Source organism: Acomys russatus, chromosome 13 (genome assembly GCF_903995435.1).
Source record: "Acomys russatus chromosome 13, mAcoRus1.1, whole genome shotgun sequence".
In the NCBI taxonomy this organism is placed as follows: Eukaryota; Metazoa; Chordata; class Mammalia; order Rodentia; family Muridae; genus Acomys; species Acomys russatus.
The window spans coordinates 54,888,932-54,916,276 of record NC_067149.1 but is presented as its reverse complement, the minus strand read 5'-3'; the positions used below and the strand labels follow the sequence as shown (position 1 = coordinate 54,916,276).

Below are 27,345 nucleotides of genomic sequence, written 5' to 3'. Positions count from 1 at the left end.
TTTTTAACTCTTCTGTATGTTGGTTGAATTTTTAAAAGAATGTATAATGTTTTTCCCATATTGTGGGTTGCTACTAGAAAATCCTCATCTTTACTAACATTATTAAAGCATTCCCATATTTTCAGTACCCACTCATGAACCCGGACCTTCCTATCTCAACTCTTAAATAGCTGGGATCACAGGTGTGTGTGTGACACCATATAAATTCCACATGCATTTTTTGGGAACTCATTTTTGGGGTCTTACAAATTCAAAAGAAGGACTTCTTTTCACAAAAACTCCATATCATGAAAGTGGGGTTCACTAACATTAATTGCACTTTAGGATTCAGGTATGACTGCTAACATCTATTTTAGACTCATATATTTTCTTCTAATCCCCTGTAGGCAGTTCTCCAAGATGGTTTTCATTTGTGGTGTCAAGAAATATTCTCACTTCCTTATGATATCAAAGTGGGAAGATAGAGGAAAGAGCAGCAACTGTAGATAATGGCTAAAAGCATCTCTTGACAAAGACTAGAAAGGATTTTGGCACTGGAGGATGTAGCTGTTGGGTTTGCTACAAATCCATCTCCGATCTGCATAGATCCTGGCACTGCTGATCCCATTGTTGTTCAGGTAGGCATATTCTTCCTCTCCCCTGATGGCAAGCCTGAAAATAAACCAGAAACAGTGAGTCTGCAGAGCCCAGAAGTGCATCCACTCCTGCAATGAAATCTCACCTGCTTATTTGTAATATGAATGGAATCAAAGATACTAGTTTTGCATCTAGTATGTTTTATATTCCCAGAGTTCTATGTGAACACGACACCTTTGTCATTGTCCATGATGAACCCTGTAATGTGTGTACAAAGCACTGGACTGGTGCTTGTTGCCATGTTCAAATAGATAGCTACCATGGACAGCCTCACTGAGGGTGATTTTCAGTTCTGTTTTGGAGTATTTTACGTAGAAGAAATCCACTTCTTAGCAAATTGATGAAAGGGCTTCAATGATAGACATGACTGTGATTTACCACTCCAGTAAAGCAGCTATATTCAAACCCAAGCACTGCCTTGGGTGCTCTCTGATGACAAGACATTAGGGGAGGTTTCCAATGCCTTTGTAGTCTCTGCTTCTGTGAACAGAGGCAGCCATGCAAATAGTGGACAGATGGGTCACAGGCTTGCAGTTCTGCAATGGCTTCCTAGGGTTTCAGGCCCTCACTGCTCATCTGAAGATTTGTCTACATCCCACACAGGGCATTTATCAACAACATAAAGTTCTCAGTTGGTGAAGGAGCAGAAAAATAGCTGCCCCAGATGCCATCATGCTAAAGATTTTGAGTGAAATCATGCCAAGTAAGGGTTTTGAAAATGTTAGCCAATTAATGGGAGGGCATCAAAAGGATTTGAGTTTGTGGAGATGTGGAGTCTGCTGGGGATTGGTTCCTTTATGAAAGGACACACCTTGCCTCCCAGGCACTCTTCCAACCCAAGGGTTTATTATTTTTTCCTTTCCAGTATAGTTGTCTGCACATGATGCAGCACTTTATCTCTCATAGACACAGCTAACACACATCACTACACATCAACTCAGTAGAAGGAAAAGCGGTCTGCAAACGTACAAGTTGTTATACTTAGTGCTGTCTGTCCATGTCCAAGGATCCTCTAAGGACTCTCTGTGCAGGCCGATCCAGTAGTCAAAAGTCCCCTTGTATCTTCTTAGGAAACTCTGTCACAAAGCACAGGGTGAAAACATGTGGACCTCTGTTTCAGATTACCCTTCAGGGTTTTTACTGCACAACTTCCTCTAGAGATAACAGATAGCATAACTGAGGGTCAAAGAATCTGAAGCTGTAATGACTTCTATTTCTCAGTGGATCTGGTAGACAACTGTAATTCTAAAGTGCCTCCTTTGAGTTAAAGTACCAAGTTTAATGACACATCTCTCTGTGGCTGGGATAGTTCCTGGTTAAGCCTCCTCTTACAGTTATTAACAATTGTCCCCTTCAGAATGCGAGATGTGCCAGCTTAGAGGAAAACACTCATGAGTACTGTGTGTCTCAGTATAACGGCATATCTGACCTTCCAGACTGGCTATGAGCACTACATGACAGAATGTTCCTTCAAAGTCTCAGGGCTGCAGTCAGAAGTGTTGCCATCAGCAAATGGCACACACTCACATATCCCCATGTCTCCATCTGGTTGGGTGGGATCTTTCCTCATGCTTCATCTCAAGGCAATACCTATTCAACAGGAGAAACAAACCAACCAACCCATGATCATCTCTTACCAGCTCCTCCATGTTGTCAAATCGAGCTAGTTGGGCCTCTAGTGCTATGCAGGAGTTCTGGCTGAATGTCCAGTTACTTGTGTATTCAGAAAAATAAAAACATTTACTTCCAAATCCAATCCAATATCTCGGGCAAACAGCATAGATAGTTTCCATTGGCACCTGCTCAGTCTTTCTTACTAAAATATAGACAGTACAGTGAAGTGTAAGGAGCATGTCTTGTCTCTTTTGGGCAAAGCCTCCTGAGCTCAGCTGTGAGGTGTAGTTTGATTGTAGCTTGCCTAATTGTTCTGAAGGAATCCTCTCCTGAGCATGCTGAAGGTCTCCCACCTTGGGTCTGAGTCCTACTCCCTGTCTGGTGCTCAGGACAATAGGGCGTCGTAGACATGCATTTCTATGATGTCATCACTTTTGTGCTTATGATGGTCCTTTCCTACCATAGGGGTTGCTAGAGCAACAAGCACTCTGCATGGACACCTACTGTGACAGTCAGTCTGATAACTGAGATAGCAGTGAGAACTCTGGGGAAGGTAGTGAATACAGTGCAGACATGGGCACTAAAGGACAGTTTACATATCTAAAAGGTGTAAGATTTTCTTACACTATTCTGAAATTTTTGCTTGTAAAATCCTATGAATTGATTACTTCAGAAACTTTTATTTAATCCTTCCAAAATACAGGTGCACGTGGTAACTAAAATCACAGGTAATGGGGGAAAATATCTTCACGGTCATATCACTCTTCACTCTCCTCACGCTTCCTTGAGGATTGTTCTTTAAATACTTCTCCCTTGTTCTCTGACTTGAATAGTTTCTCCAGGTGGACAAATGTCTTCTGCATCTCTTTCTAGATGGTGTTGATGTCATCTACCCAGGGATGCTGAGCCTGGCCTCCTGTGCACACCACAGCCTGTGCTACTCCTTCACTGCATCTTCCTGCTGCAGCCTAAGTTCCTAAAGAACAGGAATTTCCAGTGTATTGTCTCTAGAGCTCTTCCCACGATGCCTGGCTCACATGGTCAGTAAGTATTTACTGACAAAGTAAATGTAGACAGAACACTGCAGAATTTGGAGAATAAGTCACTTACCTGACAAAGCAACAGAAAGTGCAACTACAGCTACAGTGAGGACCATGATCACCACATAGCAGCAGTAAAGCTTAACAGGAGACTCAGGGGAGGCGATTCTGAGACATTTGTCTTGGAACTCTTTACCTGAAAATACAAATATGAGAACATCAATCTAAAAAACCTTTTAAGGATAAAGATATCAGAATCATCTGTACATTAGGTTTGTACTTTGTCACCACACACCCTGTCACAGAAGGCCCTAGTCTGTAAATGGTGCATGTGGTTTACAAAAGACTAGAGGACAGGAAAAAGAAGTGTTGCCATGGAGTCTTCCAGTTACTGGGCTAAGAGCTAGTGAAAGAGCAACAAACAGAAAGAATAAAGATCAGGTTGAAATATAAACAACAACAAAGAACTACCCATGGATTTAGTCTATAAGGATAGCCTTGTTCTGATTAAGGGAAACACTGTGCACATGTGCTGAGGAGCAGGCTCCGGGATCAGCAGACACTTGAGAAATGGCTGGGAGGTTAAGGTTGCTCTTCTAAAGGACCCAAGCTTGGTTCCCAGATCCCACATAGGGCAGCTTACAGCCACCTGTGTAGCTCCTGCTGCAGCCAATGAGACACACATGTTGGTATTTTTGTATTTCCAGTGCTAGGGAGGCAGAAGCTAGAGAGTCAGGAGTACTAGAAACCCTTGACACATCAACCTGGACTACATTAAGGACTGCTCTCAAAGAAGCTAGTAACTTAATTAAAATTAAAACACATAAATGAAACAGAACACATTGACATAACACATGAAATATGGGAGCATTTTAACAGGTTTACCAAGACTATGTAAAGAAATTAATATGTCTCAAATAACAAATTCTCTTTACAACTTAAGAATTTAAGGAACTCTTCCAAACACATTTATAGATATTGGGCATTTCAAAGAAATCAGCAAGGTGACTTCATTCCTTTTAAATGTATTTTTATTTAATGTGTATAGGTAGGTGATTTCCCTGATATATGTTTGTGTGCATGCCTGATGGCTGAGGATGCCAGAAGGGGGTGTTGAATCCCCTTGAACTGGAGTTACAGACAGTTGTGAGGAGCCATGAGGGTGCCATGAACTGAACCTATGTCCTCAGCAAGAGCAGACAGTGCTTTTAACCACGTGCCATCTCTCCAGCACTAGGTAGTTTTTTTCTTTTCTTTTTCAAATTTCTTCTTTTTTAAAAATATATTTTATTAATTTACCATATTACATCTCAATTGTTATCCCATCCCTTGAATCCTTCCATTCCTCCCTTTCTCTCTCTTACCCCCTACTCCCCTCCCCTATGACTGTGACTGAGGGGGACCTCCTCCCCTTGTATATGCTCATAGGGTATCAAGTCTCTTTTTGATAGCCTGCTATCCTTCCTCTGAGTGCCACCAGGCTTCCCCATCCAGGGGACATGTGAAAGTCAGTCCCCATTCTCCACTCAGCTGTGGAGAATGTTTTGTCCATTGGCTAGATCTGGGTAGGGGTTCAAAGTTTACTGCACATATTGTCCTTGGCTGGTGCCATAGTTTCAGCAGGACCCCTGGGCCCAGATCCACTCATCATAATGTTCTTCTTGTAGGTTTCTAGGACCTTCTGGATCCTTCTATTTCCCCATTCTCCCATGCATGAAAGCAAGGTCTATAAACCTATCTGAGGAAACAAGGGAAAAAATTCTCTGTGAACTTGTCTTGAATCAAAGTCTCTCAGGTATAATACCAAAATCCTTATCCACATTTAAAAAAAAAAAAAGAAACATTTGGACTTTGGCCTAATTTAAGAAAGCAAAAACAAAACCACCCTCTTTTCTGAGTTCCTCAAAGAGGGTGTGAAAACCAATTTTGCAAAACATAGATAATAAGAAGTTGTATCTAGAACACCCTGAGATTTCTGGAAGCTTAATGAAGAAGGAGGAGGAGGACAAGCAGGAGGAGGACAAGAAGAAGAAGAAGAAAAGAAGAAGAAAAAGAAGAAGAAGAAGAAGAAGAAGAAGAAGAAGAAGAAGAAGAAGAAGAAGAAGAAGAAGAAGAAGAAGAAGAAAAACAACAATAACAATAACAATAACAAGACTCCAAATACCTGAATATACCCTAGCTATCAAACCCTGCATTAAATATGTTCAGTGTTTCCAGGGTTGGGAAAAGACAGTTGAAAACAGATCATCAGTTTGTTAAGATGCGAATGCACTTACTATATGCCCTGGCCCTGCTACCCACACATTCACACAGATGAAAACCTGTGTTTTCATCAAATAAGTATTAACAGTAACTTTGGAGATTCCAATAAAAATTTTTTTTAATTTAATTCACTACTTGCCACAAGCCAAATACCCTAAAACATTGACAATATCAGTCAGAATTAGTGAGCACTGGTGCTAGGCATATGCTTGTCCCTAACCATCACTAATACTGGACCCAAATATTCCTCAGGCATGAATCCTCAGCAAGCTCTAGAGTTGTGAGCCATAAAACCAGCTGTCCTGGAGCTCAGAGTCATAGCTGTGCTTGTTTGTGTGCTTTTAATAGCTCCAACTGTCACGAACTTCTTTCTGTTTGAGCTAATCCAAACCACAAGTTTTCTGCTCGCTTTTTTGTTTTTAACCTTCTGCAAAATAAAAGCAGATGTTGTATTTTGAGCTGCTTTCATGTTACCAAATCCTTAAGTGCTCTTAGATCAATGGTGCTTGGAACAGGGTCTCTTTTAATCACAGGCCAACTGTGTATTTGACACACAAGTGAAACATTTGTAGGACTCTCAGACTGCAGGAATCCATGTGAACAGCTTCTGGGAAAGCAAATGTCAGGTCATGGGTGGCTATGCTTTGAGAACACGAAGGGAGAGTCTGGGAAAAGTCTGCTTCAGAGAAATATGGGTGGAGATATAAGAATCTACTTCATTGTGATAGAGGAATTATTATTATTCTACATTTTCAAAACTCCTAGAAACATAACCAAATTAATTAAACTTACATCAAACTGGATCTAAACTATACTTTTGGAAAAGCTCCCACTGACTTTAACCACTATATTTGCTCCTTTTCATACAGCTCCGAGAAAATGGGGAACCTGTGCTTAAACTAAAGAGGAACCCAAGGGTAGGATTAGAGGATTTTAAGCATTATGTAATATTCTTTGGATCTTGGCTCCATATAGAATTGTCAACATTTGATTTTGGTGTATTTGTTGGGCTGACCTTTCTTCACATTGCATTAAAGACTGTCTTTGTATTATTGCTTTCTTCCCCTACCCAACAAGGTCTCTTTGTATAACCACCTTGGCTGTCCTGGAACTTGCTTCATGGACCAAGTTAGCCTCAAACTCCCAAAGAACTGCTTGCCTCTGCCTCCCAAGTGCTGGGATTAAAGTCTAGTGACAGCATGCCCAGGACATACAGTGTGTCTGCGTATTTTCAGGTGTTAATTCTGTACTGTCAAAGACCTAAGTGCTGACAGGATTTTGGCTTTGTAATTTCTATGGCCCATTACTGGGTTTTTTTTCTCTTTGTAACTGCTTGTCCTTCCACATCTGCTCGAAAGATGAAGGTCAAGCAGCTCTCAATGCCTTAGGCAACCCAAAAGATGTACCAGCTGTTGTCTTACTGTTGATTGGTTATAATAAAGATCAGACAGCCAATAAATGGGGCAGTAAGTACAGGGGCAGAACTTCTGGTCAGGCAGCAATGCAGGAGCTGGAGGCGGTCATGGGAGAATCAAGAGACATGGAGAGGAACAGGATGGTCAGAAATAGGAGCATGGCGGTAAAGAGCTAACCACGTGACAGAGAAGCAGGCCAGGAGCTTGGGTTAAGTTAGGAGACAGCTAAGAGGCTGCCCCAGCAAAAGGCCTAACGCTTTAAACTATATAAAAGTCTTGTGTCTTATTCATACCGCAAGCAGGTCCACTGAAAGCCCTGCAGTAGTAATTCTTTTATATTAGACAGAAGTGTCTTTAGAAACTCAATTACTGTGATATGTATAGTTTTAGTGTTTACTAAGGTGCTATGCAAGGCTTTTCCTTTAATCTCCACAATAGAGCTCCATTTCTTTGACTGGTCCCCTGAAAGTCCTTTCAGCTATAAGTCTTTCCTTGTGCTTTCTATCTTCTCTTCTAATTTTAACCCTTAAAAACAATGCATTTACTATAGGAAATTGCAAGCCTGTACAACAATAGAGAAAATAATGTGCTAAATTCTCATGTACTTTCTACCCAGCTCCAACACTTGTCTGCATGTGCAAAATCTATTTTCCTCCACTTTCTCTTCCTCTTGTCACCTCATCCCCCAAGGTTAGTTGTTTGTTTTTTTTATTAGATTTCTAAACACTTCAAATTTGAAATCATTTAACGTATGATTTCCAGGTGTAGTATTGTGCTTAAAGCCTTTCTAAACTCTGAATAAGTAACACATACTCCTGACTTCTAGCTTATCCCTCTGACTGGTGAGCAGTGTTAGGCTTTCAAGGCCTGACTGATTTCACTTAGCAGGTCTCCCAGATCCACACAGCTTGTCACAGAAGACATGGTCCCATCCTCTCTCTTTGGTGCCCAGTATTTCATTGTATATGGGAGCATGTATTAGTGTTCCCCTTGCATCCACTGATAGGTGCAGATGGGTTCCAAGTGCTGACTCCTGTGAACACTGTTACAATACACACTCAGGTATGAATACCTCTCACCAGGTGCTTGGCAGAGTAGACAGGAAGTAGGCAATATGCCCTATAAAGCGGTGTCAGCTCTGGTGCCAAAGGCACAGTAGGATAGAGTTCACAACAATGTATAGTGTTCCTGAAAATAGCTGAGGGGTGTTTTAATGCATTCACCACAATAAAACAATGAAAGTGTGTGTTAAATGTAAAATCTCTATTAAAAAGAAGAAAGAAAAAGAAAAAACAGCCAAAGTAGAGAGTTTGAGATATGTTAACGACCAGTACCTGATATGTCTTCTAGAAGAGACTTCAATCATCTACTAGCCGGGGTTCCAACAAGATTTCACACCAGACATTTCTTATACGGCATTATGAGTAAGATTTAGCAATAATCCTCTGTATTTACACATGTACAATTTCTGATACTTTTTCATTTTGATACATAAATGATAATTTTTGTCATCCATATTTCTCACGCTGTATACACATATATGTCTTTCTAAATTCAAATGCCTCCAAAAGCACAGTTTTAAACAAATCTTTCATATACTTATTAGAAAGCAACATTGAAAATGATCTCAAAAAAGAGAAAGAAATGAAGAATTGCTGGCATTTAAAGTTTATTTTAAAAAAGAAAAGAAAAATTAAAAAACTGCTTCAGTGACAGAATTAGTTAGGGTTTCAAAATGGTAAAGTTGTGAAATGCCCCCAGTTACACAAGAGCTGAACTTTAGACATGAGCTCCACACTCGCCAGAGGTAATGTTCCCACTGCATGAGCATTTTGAGTATTTGATTTCAAAAATCAACCCTGCTGCAGCAGAGGGAGCAAGAGTTTCAGGCCAGCTTGGGATCATTATCAGCCTAATTATCATCATTCCATCATCTTCATAGGTATTAATAACAGTAATAATCATAATAGTAATTTCAGTTAGAGAATACTCGGTGTAAGTTATAAGTATTAACATTTGTCAGGAATTTTCTACTTTGGTAAATTTCAATTTTGTTTTCTCATTGGTAATTATAAATTTTGTTTTCTCAAAATCCAATATTCTTTCCCTAGATGAGAAAAAAAATAAGATAATGGAAGAGGGAAAAGAAAAAAGGAACATGAAAGAATGAAATATAATGAAGCATACATATTTTCAAAACAGTTTTTTCCTTTCTGAAGATTGAAGTAGAGACCCTCATTATATTCTTTTCCTATAATTTACCATGAGCTCAAAATGCAAAGGGTTTGGTCCTGGGTGGGTTCAGCCTCCCACAACACATCACTCTCTACAATTCTTTTTAATTACAGTGGATCTCCAAAACACAAACCCAGCTTCCCAGGCAACTTCTGTCAGGCAACAAGCCAAACAATAAGCTGTGTCTGTGCCTCTGGGTCTCCTAAGATAACTCACTGTTCATTCTCTTGTTTGGGAACTATTTGAGTCTTATAAGAGCCAATAGAAGAACTAATGTAACTACCTCACAGCTAGTCCTGTCTGCACTCTCCCCTTCTACAGACATCCACTGTGACAGGCTCACAGGCTGGTTCAGCTCCTCTGCCTCCCGTCCCTAGTGAAGCTCCTCTCTGCTCTTGTAGTTTGGTTTGCATTTGATTCAATACATACCCATTTCTCCCTCCCACAGGCCATCTTTGGTAGGGAGCATGCCCACTGAAGACTCTGCAGCACTCATTTCAGAGCTGAGCAGCTGAATTTAAGCTACAACGAGATTCAAACTTGAAAGCTGAAAGAGGAAGAAAGACCTGTGGGTGTTTTATAGGACGTCCCAATCTTGAACGGCCTGCCTCTCTGGCAAACCTCCCATCCTACCAGTGTGCTTACTTCCCTAAGCACAAGAGCTCATCTGGTTCAAGCTGAAGCACATTCCCAAGACAGGAGAGTACAGTCACATGAAATTCAGTCACTGCAAGAAATAAAACTGCTAAATGCTATAGACCAAGAGTGTTTAACTTAGAGCAACTCCAGGTGCTGGACGGTGGAATAAGACCCTAGTTTACTGCCCTGCACTGGTCAACTTGGGAAGAAAAGACAACAACAAAAAGGAAATGTGATGACCAACCCATTTCCTGCTGGAGCAGGGCTAGGTGGCACACTGGTGCCATCTGGAGACTGACTTTTCCTGTTACTTTAGTGGTTTACTTTGTGTTTTGTTTCCCTTTCCAAGCTCTCTGACTTAGAAATGACACTTAACACCAGCAACCTCACTGAAATCTGAGGGGCTTTTAACTCTTCTGTAGATGGAGGCCTGTTCCTCCACCTCCAGAACTCTGAGCCAGAGATAAGTACTAGACCTTCTTCTGCACCAGAGTGGAGCCTGGCCCAGGGACCAGGACATAGTGAAACTTGGCCCAGCGGCAAGGACCTCTTGTCCTTTCTTATCACAGATCTGCAGCAGTTCTGGGAATCAGAGACCCCCTGGGGATGCTTAGGCCTAATCAGACTTCTGGACTGAGTTGAGAAGATATATTGTTATAAGCACAGGGACATTTAGGAAATAAGGCTACACTGTGTGACAAAGTAAATGTGGACACAAGTACACATTCATTTGTACAGACCCACAGAAGGGACATTGTCAAGAGCAAGACTGGCACAGATTCATAGCAGTGTCAATATTTATTTCTACAATGGGCACGTGTGCTGCCCACTGTAGAATATTGGCCACAGGGAATGGGCACATGTGCTGCCCACTGGAGGATGGTGACCATAGGGAATGGGCACATATGCTGCCCACTGGAGGATGGGGACCATAGGGAACGGGCACATATGCTGCCCACTGGAGGATGGAGACCATAGGGAATGGGCACATATGCTGCCCACTGGAGGATGGTGACCATAGGGAACAGGCACGTGTGCTGCCCACTGTAGGATGGTGACCATAGGGAATGGGCACATGTGCTGCCCACTGTAGAATGGTGACCATAGGGAAATGTGTAATGGAAGGACAGCTGAGGCAGAGTCAGGACTTTCCACTCAGTTTTCCCCTGACACTTGACCTGCTTTGAAAGTCTACTTCTTAAAACACAAGAAGGAATAACGCCTTGCATGATATTGTAATCACTGGAATATTAGGTCTCCTGGCAGGTCAAAGGTTCTAATATTTTTTTTCTTTTTTTTTTCGTGTGTGTGTGTGTGTGTGTGTGTGTGTGTGTGTGTGTGTGTGTGTGTGATATCAGATTTCTCTGCATGTAACCATGGCTGGCCTTGAACTTACCTTGCAGGCCAGACCAGCCTCAAACTCACAGATATCCACTGCCTCTGCCATCCAAGTGCTGGGATGAAAGGTCTATGCCACAACACCTGGCTCAGAGGTTCTATTCATAAGCAATTTTCACTTAAAGGACCTTTTCTACCACTGTTCAGAAGTAACCTGATGCAGCAATTTGTCCTTGACTCCTGAGCTCTCTAGGGGAGCAGTGATGTTAGAGCCAACTGCATTCCTTGAAAAACATATATATAATAGATAATTATATATAATACCCATATTCACCAATTTGGAATATAGACCCACTGAAATTTATTTTGCTTACACTGGGGAGGGGCAGGGCACACGCATGCCACAGCATTGTGTTATGGATCATATGGTCACAGGAGGCAGCCTTCTAGTGCTCCCTTGGATTCCAGGGATCCAAGTCAGGTGGTCAGGCTTATGTGGCAAGAGCTTTTAAACCCTGAAACTTCTTCCTGTTCCATCTTCTTTTTAAATAATAAACCATAATATAGGCTCTGTTTCTTAACAATTAAACTTTATTATAAAACCCAACTAGCTTACACAAGAGAGAAAAAAGGTTAGAGGGGAAAAAAGAGTGAACCTTCCAGTATCCATTCCGTAGGACAGGTCCCTAGGTGTCTCTGGTCTGTACACTGGTCTGGCACATTAACTGATCCTCCTCCCAATCCACTTGTGCTCAAGCCTGGTCTGAACCTGCTCCTGCTCTCTCCTCTCCACCTGCCTGTCTCACATACAAAGGGAGGTCTCCTTCTCCCACTGAGGATCGATTAGAAAAACAATAGTCCAGGTGGAGCCCTCAGGTCCACTTCCTGAATTCCAGGCCCAGGATGGCTCCACCCAGTCTATCTCAAGGTATCCACGGTGTGTCCTAGGGTAAAGCCCACCAAGATTGCTTTCACCTGTGACAAAGCCTACAGTCCTTCTCACACTGTAACTTCCTTATTTTCAGTGTTGGCTACTGTTTTGAATGGAAGCTGCCTACTCTTTATTTAATGTATGCAAATATAGAAGTCAGTGTTTCTTTATGACTTATTAGGAATTTCTCAACTTCTGAGTAAAAATTACTTTTTCAAAAGTAGGACTTTCTGGGTCAGCAGTTAAGAGAATTCTGAGTTCTGTTCCTGGGACCCACACTGGGGAGCTCATAACTGCCTATAACTCCAGCTCCAAAGAATCTGTTTTCTCTGACCTCTGTAGTCACTCATATACAAATATATATAATTTTTAAGATGAAAAGAAAGGAAGGAAGGAAGGAAGAGAGAGAGAGGAGAAAGAGGAGAAAGAGAGGATAAGGAAGGTGAGGAGGAAGGGAGGGAGGGGCAGAACAATTCAAAACTTCATACAGAAAAACAAAACACAAGATTAGCTAAAACTATATATGTGTGTGTGTGTGTGTGTGTGTGTGTTTTACATATATATGTGTTTTACATATATGTTTTACATATATGTATACATATATATATATAGTATAACTGTGCGTTTGTTTAAAATGGAGGGACATTTTCTAAACTGGTAAATGTATAAGTTGGAAACATGTTTCTGCAATTTAGAAATGCTCTGTTCTATATATAACTGTGCATGTTATGCTTTCATCCAGCCTGCTGGGCAGAAGTAAAATAGATGGATGGAGAGCTTCTTTGAAACAGTTAACCTCTCTCACCAGCTCTCAGAAAATCTCAAGGAAATTTCAGATCAATCCTTTTCTTGAGGCAGTGATTCAAAATAGGTGACTATGTCTCCTGACTACTGCTAACAGTGGGATTTTGTGCCCTCCTCCATAAACAATACTTCTTCTTCATCAACAAACCCAAACTGGCTCAAGATAAGGGTGTAGGTGGGAAATGTTTGGGGAAGCCGGGTTGGTCTGGTCCTAGAGATAGCATAGAGAACACTAAGTTATTAATCACATATATACCCAAACTGCCAAGTAAGAAATAGTTCATATATCTTTTCCTTTGGAGAGACAAGTCTGCATAACATTCCTGGCTCTCCCAGTGCTTATCTGTGAGCACGAGATCCTCCATGCCCCCAATAGCTACCTGAGTTACCATAGGCAGAGCAAGAAAATCCTATGAGATTATTTTGTTTTCACGGGTTTTTGAGACAGTCTTACATTGCCTGAGTCGTGCCTGATCCTCCAGGCCTCTGCCTCTCCAGTGCTGGGATTGCAGGTTTTGAAGACATCTTGATATCTTCAAAGTCTCAGTGTAGGACATTTTGAAATGCAAAAATTGAACTTTAAAGCTGAGCATAGAATTGCCATGTGACCCAGGCTTACCCTTCCTGGCCATAGAGCCAGAGAACATCCCATCCCACCACAGAGATACTTGATCATCCATGCTGTAGACACTCTATTCACAATAATGAAGAAAGGGTATCAGCCTAACTGTCCATCGAAGGATGAATGAATAATGAAAATATTATACATAGACACAGTAGATTTTATTCATCCATATGGAATAGTACGTTTTCAGATAAATTCATAGATATAAAAATTATTATATTAACTAAGGTAACCCAGAGTAAAATAGCTAATACTACATGTTGTCTCACATTTTGCAGATCCTAGTTTTAATTCATATATTTACATATATAGCTATTTCAGTTATATATATTATTATTTATTTACATATACACATAGGGACAAACAAACCAAAAACAACCCAAACAAACAAACAACCAAGAACAAAAGGCAAAGTTCTGTCCTTGTTCCCCATGCCTGCCTCAGGGAGCACATAACACATCCCCAAGTGGTTACAGGTGGTCAGTCACATAAGCTCTCACCTGTTATCCATGCAAACTGAGCATCTCCAGCATCCTAGCCCCAGCCAATCAAACACATTCATCCTCAAAGTCCTTGCCCACTGCCCAAGGTTTACAAGTCCCTCCTTCACAGGAAATAAACATGAGAATACCATCTACTTCATCAAAGATTGTCTGAAATTTGTCATGTATTCTGGGGAAAGAAGGGCTCCCCTCCTCCTCAAAAGATTCACCACTGAACCTTCAAGCTTGCTGCCAGCCAGGGAGTAGTAGCCATGTTTTTCTGGGTCAGCTCAGAGCTCCACCCCCCCCCCCAACCTGGATCAGCTCCAGACCCTGCATTCTAACAGTCACTGGATTAGGCTCAGACACAGGCATTCCCCTGCACCCTCTGCAGTTAAGATGGTGCTTTAAACAAATGGATCCAACACTGCAGTATCACCACCACCTTGGCTTTAGAACTCTTAGTTTGGGCTGCTGTCTCTTACTGCCAATCTCATTTAAAAAGAGCTAACTGTAACGCAGTGGGAAAACTCTTTTCTACATCCTGGTTGAGATTGGAAGTCTTGTTGCCCAGGCTGGACCTTGAATGGGACATTGTTCAGCATGCACCAAGCATTCCTAAGGAAGTGGAACCTGGGGCTCTGAATTTCATTCGCTTCTATCCGGAAGTCATTAGCACCCAGAACTTCCTGTGGAAGACGTGCATACTTCCACTTCCAGCAGCAGTGGAGAGAAATGGAAACACAGAGATGAGCATGAGACAAGACAGACTTGGAAAAACTGTTGTGAGTTAAGTATAGGACTGAAGTGAGTGAGAATAGTGTTAACTCAACTATCCTTGATCTTTGCATAGACGTGAAATTCCTTCTCACTGAGCTTTCAAAGTCATTCCTATGCTTATGACCACAATGGGCAATAGACCTGGTTTTGAATTACTGAGAACACAGCTGTACTTTAGAATTCAAAAGCATTTAAACCCCCCAGCTATCTTCTTTGGTCACACCAGTCTCTAAGAAATATTTTCCACTTCTTTCATTCATCAAAACTTATATGTATTCCCTTGAAAAAATATTTTCTAAATCAATGAGATATATTTCATTGACTGAAATTCCTCTCTCTCTCTCTCTCTCTCTCTCTCTCTCTCTCTCTCTCTCTCTCTCTCTCTCTGTCTCTCTCTGTCTCTCTCTGTCTCTCTCTCTCTCTCTCTCTCTCTCTCTCTCTCTCTCTCTCTCTCTCTCTCTCTCTCTCTCTCTCTCTCTCTCTGTCTCTCTGTGTGTTTGTGTGTGTGTGTGCCCATGCATGCTTGTCTGTCCAAAAAATGCAAACATACATGTCTGGAAGACCATAAAAGAGGATATCCGATGTCCATTTTATCATCTCTCCATTATATTCCTTTGAAACAGGCTCTCTCATTCATTTAGGAATAGGCTAGCATTAGTCCCAGTTATCCTCCTGTCTGCAGACCCTTCCACACACAGCACCACCTCACACAAAGCTGGAGTCAGAGTCATATGGGCAACAACAATCACCTTATTTGGTGTAGGTGTCCAGAATAGTCTGTTTTGCGAGAGAGGGTCTCATATAGCACAGACTGACATCAACTCACTCTGCAGCTGAGGATGACCTTAAACTCCTGTTCCTCAGACCTCTAATGCACTGGGATAATAGCTGTAGACCAGGGTTGCCAGGAATATACTTCTGAGGCCATCTAGTCCCAATAGACATTTCTATACAGATTATCTGGAGTTTAGGACAAAACAAATATTATTAAAAGTTTTATGTAGATGAAATTTAAGTCCTGGTTCCCCATCTTTCCTGATATTCATGCCACTTGTAATGTGATTTGAAACTCCTTCTGTCAAGGAAAGATGTCAGTCCCTTACCCTTGACCTTGGCTTGTCCAGCAGAATGTGCACAGAGCTGCATGGAAGGCCAAGTCTCACTGTGTCTTCCAACTGGGTCCAGTGGCCATGTAAACAAGCTGATGGAAACTGGAGCATGTGCTGTGTAAGCCAGGTCTCAAATGACCACTCAAGACTCTGTGAATATGAGAGTCAGCAGTGCAAATGTCATCTGAGACTTGACCTGTGGAAACATCCAGCCTAATTACATGATGAAGGTCTAACACTGTGTTTTAAGCTGCAGAATGGTCAGCTGATTGTCATGCTAAATAAGCCACAAGAGACAATCTTATTCATGGTTATTTATTTCTTTGCAACCCTAGGTTAGCACTATATAATTCCAGGAGTAAAGAGTGAAGTGCCTATGCATCACCTGATACCAATTTGTTTGATCTGGTTGAAATGATTTGAAATTTTAGCATTTTTCCATTGTCCTTGTATTGTTGTTGTTTATCTGGGTTATTTTGTCTGTGTTCTGGTAGTAAACACCATGGATCCTAATATAGAAAAGCATATAGCTCAACCAACCAAACAGTTTAACCAAGGGGTAAATAGTGTGAAAATGTTGAAATGCATGCAACATGTGGTCCTAAAGACAAACACTTAGGGTGATGAGAAAATAGAAATCTAACCAGATTCAGAACATAAGAACTACAAAGTTTGTGGCCCAGATTGGAAGTGCAGTGAGACCATACAGAACCAGACTTTCCTGAGGTCTGAAATAATCATAGGTAGCTTCATAGAGTATAGAATTAGACATTTTCCCCTAAAGATTTACTTCTATTTACATGTATGCCAAATACCTGAGGATTCCTAAGGATGCCAGAAAAGGCTGTCAAGCTCTGTAGGGTTATAGAGGGTTTGTGTTGCCATCATGGGTTCTGGGAATGGACCCTATGTCTTCCTCAAGAACAATAAGTAGTGATAACCACTGAGCCATTGCTCCAGCTCCTAGAGTTGGATTTCGGTTTTTTGCTTTTTGTTTTGTTTTGTTTTGTTTTGTTTGATTTTTGGGACAGGGTTTCTCTGTGTAGCTTTGGCTGGCCCAGACTCACTCTGTACACCAGGCTGGCCTCAAACTCACAGTGATCCACCTACTTCTGCCTCCCTTGTGCTGGGTTTAAAGGCATATGCCACCATGCCCGGCTAGAGTTGGATTTCTAAACAATTATCTAAAAACTCCAGTGTGTGAAGGAGAAAAGAAGACTATCTAAAGAAAAACAAATATGAACAAACAGTCACAATCCTGAAACATGTCTTCAAAAACAATTACCCAGTAAGAGACTTAAAATTATACTTTACATCCTCATTTATTTGTATTTGCTGAGCACCACAACCTAAGCCCTGGACCCCTGCTGTGAAAAAAGTAGGAAAAGAAAAATGTTGTTGAGGTGTTTACCCTGCACCTCCTTGACCACTGTTAGAGAAGCATCCTATTCAAGTAATACATTTATATAATCTCTTAAGTCAAAATAAAAAATTTAAGGCAGTAATAATCACATATTACTTTGTGGCGCCCGCGCCACCACGCTACCGAGTCGAGGGCGAGAGGGACTGTGGATTTAACTCATGCAGACACACACACACACACACACACACACACACACACACACAAAAAAAAAACACAGCGGGTCCTTCGTGCTAAGAGAGCAGCAGCCGCAGCAGTAGCCACAGCAGCAGTTTATTATTCCTCCCAGAGTTCCAAAGAGTCTTCTTATAGACAGCAAAACAGGAATCCTCCTCCCAGGTGAGATTCCTCAAGAGGTAATCAATCCCACACTAGAGGAAAAATCTCGAGAAAGGGAGGGGCGCATTCTCAGAGCAGTAAACATGACTAGCTAACCAAGATAAACACAGAGGTGGGAGCTGATAGAAACAGGACATGAAACAGCAAGACAGGCAGGAAGCCCAGTCGGGCCTGGTTCCTACATTACTTTTAATGCATTAATCCTAAAATTGTTGCTAAAGAATATAAAACATAATGATCATGAGCTAAAATATCCATGGCCACCAAGAGTGCTCCGTGGAAGATGTATAAAGGAATCCTTTAGCCTGAAGATAGAAGCAAACAGATCCATGAGGCCACAAGAAAGATAAAAACTATGCTTGAAAATAGTCAAGAAAGTATTAGGAGTTTTATAAAACAATATGAAATGACAGGAAATAATACACTCCTTTCTATTATAATGAATATTAATGGTCCCTAGTGAAATAAAATAATTTGCCCAATGAAATAAAGCAGAGTGGCCAATTGGATTAAAAGATGGAACCTGCCTATTCACTACTCCAAGAAACACACCTTGCCATCCAAGACTGACACTACCTTAGGGTAAAAAAATGGAAAACTATAATCCTCCTGCATCCTCCAACTTTCAGAAGTACATTTAAGTGCAGCCCAGATGTTTTCTGTATTGAGATTTGCGATGGTAGTGCAATGGATGTGGATGTGTTTTAGACTTTTGGAAAGAATCTCTGCTCTTTTTCATGGTAATCATGTTAGTTTTCATTCCCACCAAAGTGGGCAGTTTTCCTTAGCTTAGTATCCTCCTCTATACTGTCATCTCCTGTCTTGGTTGGTAATGGCAGAGAGTAGGTTTGAACACCAGACTAACATCAAATTTTATGGTGGCTTCTATTCATATTAGGTATATCAATAAACACTGACTCAGATCTGACAGGAGAGTGTGCACACCTGTAATAATCTCAATTAGACCTAGTGTTCTTAGCCTGTTAGGATATAGTGAGACATGGCTTTCTGGTGGAATTTCACTGTCATAGCTTGAGGTCTGGAGATGATGTCAGTAGCATCCTATTCAACAGCAAGCTAATGCTGGAATGAAAGAGACAGAGACAGGCATCTTATATTATAGTGGTGTCATAAGAAAATGTTCCTACCAACATACCTTGATTCCAGATCTAACACCCATGCGCGATGAGTTGACGCATCAAGAAGGCCTCAGCTCATCTTGAGCAGCATCAGAAGGCTGCGCCAACAGCTTCCCAAGAGGCTTGTGTACATTATCAGTTAAGGAAACACACCCCTCTCATTTGGGTTCTGATGATGTCATTGTTGTCAGGTGAGAGTTTATCTATTCTTGTCTTCTCACAGGAAAAAAAATCCATCCAACACACAATTTGAGCAAAAGTTTGTGTAAAAAACAAAGTAATTCAAATAGACTGTTCAGTATACTCCAGAGCAAGACTGGAGCAGGCTGGCCTGGAGATGCGTGGTCTGCATGGTGGAATCACAGAAGTCTCTTATGGTCCAAATCTATGATGTCACTGTTCAGTTCCCACCTTGGTAACTTCTTCTGTCTTACAAGAAAGATACTGAGCTTTGTGATGGCTCATTTGTTAGGAGCAGTGGCTGCTGTTACACCCACATTGCAGCTTGCAAACATCTGTAACTGCAGTGCCGGGGGATCCAGTGCTTCCTTCCTGCTTTCCTGGCACTGCACACACATGGTGCACAGACACACGTGCAAGCAGAACATTATACACACAAAATAATCATTACTTTAAGTTAAAATTTGTTAGTTGAGCTTTTACTTGGATCATTGCATATGACCCAATTTCTATAACTGAAGTTGACATTGAGTATTACACATCTATTTAAATAGAAATTTCATTGTACCGCCTTATAAAGTAAATCAATCATTCTTTTGATTACTTTTGGAAATTTGGCAACTTTTTTTGAAAAGTGGACATCCAAGATAACAACTTATCTTAATTTCTCTAATGTATTAAAAGATGGCTTATTTTTTTACTAAATAACAAGTAGTTGCGTACTTCATATAGTTTGTATAAGAGCCATAAGCTATAGAGACGTGTGGAAGAAAGAAATGATGAGAAAATTAAAATGGCAGCATCTGGATCAGTGGTAAAAAGAGAGACAAAGCCATGTCATAGTCCATTATCGTTACCATAATAAAAACCTGGATGAGAAGAGACCCCACCTCTCACAGTTCAGGAGACAGGGAAGCACAGTGCCAATGTACCAGCATCTGCCCAGAGTCTGCTGGTGCATCACTACAGAGTGGCAGGTGTCACATGGACAGAGCTCAGTTTGCCTAGAATCACTGTCATTACCACAGCATTAGACCATTGCTAATTGACTCATTTGGAGGAGTCACTCAGAACAAATTCTTCCTGTCCCTAGCTCCTTAACTCTGGGGTTCTGCTGACAGAGTCAAGAGCGAAGAATTTAGTCAAAGTTCTACAGTCCTGAGGTGAGATGGCTTGGGTTCAAAGTGGGCTCTAGACATCAGGGCTTTGCAAACAGTTTTCTGCTGCCTGCAATGACCTCAGGCAGAGATCAGCAAAGGCCACACAAGGCCTCCAGTGCCCCCTGCTGGCCAGCACTTCCTTCTGTGGATTCCTCTGTTATAATAGCACATCTGTGTCTGTGTACATTTACATTTACAGAGTAAAGAAACTGGACATGAGCATCTGTAAGAGGCACAGTGGCTCTGGAGCCCATGCTTTGTGCCACTGACTGAGCACTGGGAGGGTTGACAGCAGGGACAGTTCAATGCAGAGATGATGATGAGGATGGTGACATAATCAAGATGAGATTCACAGTCAGGAGGCAGGACACAGGATTTCAGACATGTTTCAGCTTCTTTTGGCAGATCCAATGGTTGTTTGAAGAACAGAACTCAGAAAAGACTTGTATATGTGAGATGACAGCACAGCTGTGTTCTTCATTCTTGCCTGTGATTCGTAATCTGAAGAACAAGAATAGCTGCTCCTAATATTCAGGACTTTCTTAGAATTTTCACTTCAGCCATTGACTATCCTTAGACTTTTGAGGATGCTCTAGATCACACAGTATTTAAACATAATAAGCACACTGACAACATTATAAACACATATAAACATTGAAGATACAACTGATAGAAACATCTATAATTTTCAGTTGTATCCTCTTTGGAGAAGAAGACTTCCTGCAAGAATCTTCATAATTATTCATGAATAGGAGATGAAATGTCCTTGTTCTACTATGAACTTGTTATGTGATCATGTGAAAAGCATGTTTACGTAGCTGAGTGTCATTTTCCTTAAGTATATAGTGTTTTGCCAGTTCATGTTTAGGGAAAGCAATGAGATATATATGAATATAACACTTACACACAGTAGGTTCTCAGGAACTGCATTCAACATGCAGTGTGAACACAGTAGATCTATAGAACTGGATGCAGAGAGGAAAAGAGCCTCAACTCATGTGGCCCAGAATCTGGTTCCTGCCTGTGTCATCCAGAGGCTGGTGGGTCTTTGCTTTCTCACAGCATTAGTCCATACCCTGAGCTCCTGCAGATCCCTACAGGTGGGAACGAGACCGCAAGCCAAGAACTCACACAGACATCCTCTGGGGTGGTTACAAGGAAGGGTGTGTTCAAGACTAGCCTGTCTCACTCAGAGATTGTCACACATTAGGCAGTAGGCAGGGCTCCCTCACAGCTGTCCCTTGGCCTCTCTCCATTTCCTCTTGGAGACCCTGGGGCCTGCCCAGCAAAGATTATGTCACCCTAGTGCCTAGCATGCTAATCAAACTATGAACTTCCCTCTACTGAGCATTTGTTAATTTGTTTATTTTTTTCATCGTTAGCTTCTTTCAACTTTCAAGATCCCTTTCTTAAGGCCAAACTGTTTAAATTAATGACTTCTTTTCAAAAAGCCTTTAAAGGACTCCCAGGCCTTACCCAGCCAGACTTCTGTTGAGAGCTCTAACACTATCTCATTTAATCCCCAAATAATCCTGTTGAGAAAATGTTTACTTTCCCCTTATTCCCTTACCTGAAAACCAGGGTTCAGGGAATTAATAATTTGAAGAGATTGGGTGAGGGAAGGGGGTCAGATCAGGGTAGAGGTCAGAGGGTGATTCTGGGCTGAGTCTCCCTTTCTGCCTTGTTTCTAGCCCTGTGCTGTGTACTCCAGGCTCACTGCCCAGGGGCTCCTGGGACATTCCCAGGCCTGCACCTCCATCTGTCTGCAGGAGTGCATGCCACAGACGTGCACTTGTGCATTAGGAGTTTTATGTGGGTTCAGTGGGAGGAGCTGTGAGCTTGTACCAGAGCCACTGGCTCAGGCCAGTGCAAACACAAGCAGGGTTCTCTGGAGCCTGACAGTCTCCAAATTTACCTGGTCATGGCTGTCTAGTCAGAGCATCATTTTATCCAAAAGTAAAATCACACATCACCTGAGCTTCATACTGTGCCTTACATGTTCTTTTAAACTTACTATTGTAATAGTATTTACTATGAATCAAAATCAAGTAAGCATTTTACACAATAGCACAATTAAGAAACACACATACACACAAACACAGAAACATAACAAGATTTACTATGTATGAAACTATTTTCAAACAGCAATATGCATACTAATTCTGCCAAGAGGAACTCTTTTAATAACACACTAAGGTGCAGCATTTTTGCCACAATTCTAACATGGCTGTTTAAGAATTTCTGTGTAGCTGCTGGAGAGATGGCTCAGAGGGGAAGAGTGCTTCCTGCTCATGCAGAGACCCAGAGTCAAATTCCAGCTCCCAGAAGGCAGCTCACAACCATCTGTAACTCCAGCTCCAGGGAATCTGGTGCCCTCTTCTGTGGGCTCCGGCATGCACATGACATATACTTATTTTTTAATTCTATATAAGTGTGTAAAGAACAGAGAAAAAGGTTGTTTGGAGGCTCTAGCAGGGGAGAACATCTACTTGTAGATCCTTACCAAAGGCCGGTCCTCCTCTGTTCTGGGAACGTTGTCCTCTTTGATCGAGCACACAGCTTTGGGAGGGCACTAACCAAGAACAATAAAATAGTAAACACTGAACCACTACTCTGATCTACACAAATTGAAAGGACATTCTCCACAGTTATGTGGAGAGCAGGGACTGACTCTGACATGAACTCTGATGCCCCATATTTGACTACCTCCCCTTGGTAGGGAGACCTGATGGCACTCAAAGAAAAAATAAGCAGGCTACCAAGATGAGACTTGATAGCCTATGACCATATACTGAGGAAGGAGGTCCCCCTTGGTCTTAGACCTAGGGGAGGGGAATAGGGTGAAAGCGGGAGGGAGGGAGGGAGGAACACAGGATACAAGTGATGGGAGAACAATTAAATTGTAATCTGAATAATTAATTAAAAATTAAATAAAAAATTTAAAAATAAAAAAAGAAAATCTGTATCCCAGATAGACATTTAATATATATTATATCTAACAATAAGAAAGATGTTTAACAAGCTAAATAGTCCCATTTCCCCTACAGAAATAGAAGCAATCATCGATGGTCTCCCAACCAAAAAAAGCCCAGGGCCAGATGGTTTCAGTGCAGAATTCTACCAGACCTTTAAGGGCAAGCTAATACCGATACTCTTCAAGCTACTCCAAAAGATAGAAATGGATGGAACATTACCAAATTCATTCTATGAGGCCATAGTCTCATTGATACCTAAACCTCACAAAGATTCAACAAAGAAAGAGAATTTCAGACCAATTTCTCTTATGAACATAGATGCAAAAATACTAAATAAAATACTTGCACAACGAATACAGGAGCACATCAAAGATATCATTCATTATGACCAAGTAGGCTTCATTCCAGGCATGCAGGGATGGTTTAATATACGGAAATCCATCAATGTAATCCACCATATAAACAAACTGAAAATAAAAAACCCCATGATCATCTCCTTAGATGCAGAGAAAGCATTTGATAAAATTCAACACCCATTCATGTTTAAAGTTTTAGAGAGATCAGGGATCCAAGGCACTTTCCTCAACATAATAAAGGCTATATACAGCAAGCCAATAGCCAAAATCAAAGTAAACGGTGAGATACTCAAGGAAATTCCTCTAAAATCGGGAACAAGGCAAGGCTGCCCACTCTCTCCATATCTCTTCAATATAGTACTCGAAGTTCTAGCCAGAGCAATAAGACAACAAAAGGAGATCAAGGGTATCCAAATGGGAAAGGAGGAAGTCAAATTATCCCTATTTGCAGATGATATGATAGTGTACATTAGTGACCCTCAAAACTCCACCAGAGAACTCCTAAAGCTGATAAACACCTTCAGCAAATTGGCTGGATACAAAATTAACTCAAAAAAGTCTGTAGCCTTCCTATACACAAATGACAAGCTTGCAGAGGAAGAAATTAGGAAAACCACACCCTTTACATTAGCCACAAGCAATATAAAATATCTAGGAGTTACCTTAACTAAGCAAGTGAAGGACTTGTATGAAAATAATTTCAAAACTCTGAAGAAAGAGATTGAAGATGACCTGAGAAGATGGCATGATCTTCCTTGCTCATGGATTGGGAGAATTAACATAGTAAAAATGGCCATCCTACCAAAAGCAATCTACAGATTCAATGCAATCCCTATGAAAATACCTATACAATTTTTTAAAGACATTGAAAGTTCAATTCTGAACTTCATATGGAAAAACAAAAAACCCAGAATAGCTAAAACAATCTTGTACAATAAAAGGTGCTCCGGAGGAATCTCCATACCTGAATTCAAACTGTACTATAAAGCAATAGTAATTAAAACAGCATGGTACTGGCACAGCAACAGGCTGGTTGATCAGTGGAATCGAATCGAAGACCCAGATATGAATCCACACACATATGATCACTTGATTTTTGACAAAGAAGCCAAATCCATTCAATGGAAAAAGGATAGCATCTTCAACAAATGGTGCTGGTCTAACTGGAGGTCTATGTGGAAAAAAATGAAACTGGACCCATATTTGTCACCTTGCACAAAACTCAAATCCAAGTGGATTAAAGACCTCAACATAAAACCAGAGACACTAAGCCACTTAGAAGAAAAAGTGGGAAAGAGCCTGGAACATATTGGCACAGGAGACAACTTCCTGAACAGAACACCAACAGCCCAGGCCTTAATGTCAACCATTAATAAATGGGACCTCATGAGGCTGAGAAGCTTCTGTAAGGCAGGAGACACTGTCAAGAGAACAAAGCGACAGCCTACAGACTGGGAAAAAATCTTCACAAACCCTACATCTGACAAAGGTCTAATCTCCAAAATATATAAAGAACTCAAGAAATTAAACACCACCAAACCGAATAACCCAATTGAGAAATGGGGCTTGGAACTAAACAGAGAATTCTCAACAGAGGAGTACCAAATGGCTGAGAAACACTTAAAGAAATGCTCAACCTCCTTAGTCATCAGGGAAATGCAAATCAAAACAACTCTGAGATTCCATCTTACACCCATCAGAATGGCTAAGATCAAAAATTCAAGCGACACCACATGCTGGCGAGGATGTGGGGAGAGAGGAACACTCCTTCATTGCTGGTGGGAATGCAAACTAGTACAGCCACTTTGGAAATCTATCTGGTGCTATCTCAGAAAAATGGGAATAGGGCTTCCTCAAGACCCAGCTATCCCACTCCTTGGAATATACCCAGAAGATGCTCCAGCACACAACAAGAACATTTGCTCAACCATGTTCATAGCAGCCTTATTCATAATAGCCAGAACATGGAAACAGCCTAAGTGTCCCTCAGTAGAAGAGTGGATAAAGAAACTGTGGTACATATACACTATGGAATACTACTCAGCTATTAAAAACAAGGAATTCCCGAAATTTGTGGATAAATGGATTGAGCTAGAAATGATCATAATGAGTGAGTTAACCCAGAAGCAGAAAGAATCAAATGGTATATACTCACTTATATCTGCATACTAGCCCAAGGGGCATGTCCCACAAAAGCCTTCACTTACCAGGAAACTGGGACAGAGGGGAAGGCATCCTATTGGGACTCTAAATGAGAGACGCATGGGCGAACAGCAAAATAAAAGGATCCAGAGGGTCCTAGAAATCTACAAGTAGAACAATATGATAGGCAGATTTGGGCCCAGGGGTCCCACTCAAACTAAGGCACCAGCCAAGGACAATACAGGAGGTAAACTTTAAACCCCTTCCCAGATCTAGCCAATGGTCAGAATATTCTCCACACTTGAGTGGAGAGTGTGATACGACTTTCTCACGTACTCTGGTGCCTCACATTTGACCATGTCCCCTGGAGGGGGAGACCTGGTGGCACTCAGAGGAAGGACAGCAGGTAGCCAAGAAGAGACTTGATACCCTATGAGAATATATAGGGGGAGGTAATCCCCGTCAGGAACAGTCATAGGGGAGGGGAATACTGGGAAAATGGGAGGGGGGGGGGGAATGGGAGGATACAAGGGATGGGATAAACATTGAGATGTAACAAGAATAAATTAATTAAAAAAAACAGAATGTATTGGGAGCTTTCTTAAAATTTCAGATGGTTTAGTAAAAGTTCTGTGTGTGACAGTCTGAACTGCTGGACCCATTGGGAACTGAAGTTTTCTTCGAAGCTGTCTTGGCAGCTGTCCTGTTCTTATGGAGAACAGCAACTGAAGCATTTGGTGCTGGAACATGAAGAAAATAGGATGTCAGCATCCAGCATGCTGAGAGGAATGAATCCTTTTAGGTCTGATCCAGCTTCAAATTCTGATTCTTTTGTTCTGAGAACATACAATTTCTCACAAGCATTATACTGTCCTAAAATTATAAGTGAGTGAGGTGTGTAATGTGCACATAGCGATTAAGATTAGCTCTCTGCTCTTTGCATGAACAGAAGAAAGACACCTGTAAATCTTCATTAATGCCATATAAAGAATGGCATCTAGTCCTTAGTCACATGTATTCTGTAACCAATAAGAAGCATTGACTATGCATAGACATGCGTGTCTCAGTCTGTTTCAGAGCTATTCCCATGTAATGGGATTAGAAATATAAGTTCACAGCTTGTTCAGCAGTTTTAATTTTTTACATCCAGGTTGAAGTCCCCTCCCTCTTCACTGCCTGGTCTCACCCCCCTCATGCCCTCTCCCTCCCTCCCCTAGCCCTCAGAAAGGGGGCCCCTCTCCCCTAATATCTGATTTTAGTTCATCAAGTCTCATCTGTACTCCCTATATTGTATCCTCTTCCTCTGTGGTCTGGAAAGTCCACCCACCCCAGGAGGGAAATGATCCCCATTGACAGACCAGAGTCCATGCCAGAAGTAGTCCCTAATCCCCATATTGTGGGACCCACAAGGACACTGTGCTGCTTATGCACTACAACTGAGCTGAGTATCTAGGTCCTTGCCATGCATGGTCCTTGGTTGGTGCATCAATCTCTGCAGCAACCCCCTCCTCCATCCAGACTTTTAAGTGTATATTTTGTTTATTTTAATTGATTCACTTTACCTCCAGATTGTTATCCCTCCCTCTTACCTTCCCATTGACCTCCTCCCTCCCTCTTCTGCTTACTCTGCTCCTCTAGACCACTGGGAACAGCCTATCATTAGGGTAGTCTTCATCCCATTCCACTGTGTCCCAGTAGGCCATCTTGCCAAGGAGCAAATAATG

At 41.5% G+C, this 27,345-nt stretch overlaps 2 protein-coding genes across 3 annotated transcripts in view; both read right to left on the bottom strand.

Annotated features, from left to right (window-relative positions):
- LOC127197513 (C-type lectin domain family 2 member D11-like) overlaps positions 1-27,345 on the bottom strand; it is a 142,670-nt gene that overhangs the window by 80,141 nt on the left and 35,184 nt on the right. The window lies entirely within an intron of this gene.
- On the bottom strand, positions 496-9,713 carry LOC127197515 (C-type lectin domain family 2 member D11-like). Its single transcript, XM_051155449.1, has 5 exons — positions 9,632-9,713; positions 3,361-3,486; positions 2,274-2,452; positions 1,606-1,712; positions 496-651 (listed from the first exon to the last, which is right to left on the bottom strand). The coding sequence occupies exons 1-5, from the start codon at positions 9,696-9,698 to the stop codon at positions 516-518; spliced, it is 615 nt and encodes a 204-aa protein (XP_051011406.1). The 5' UTR covers positions 9,699-9,713; the 3' UTR covers positions 496-515.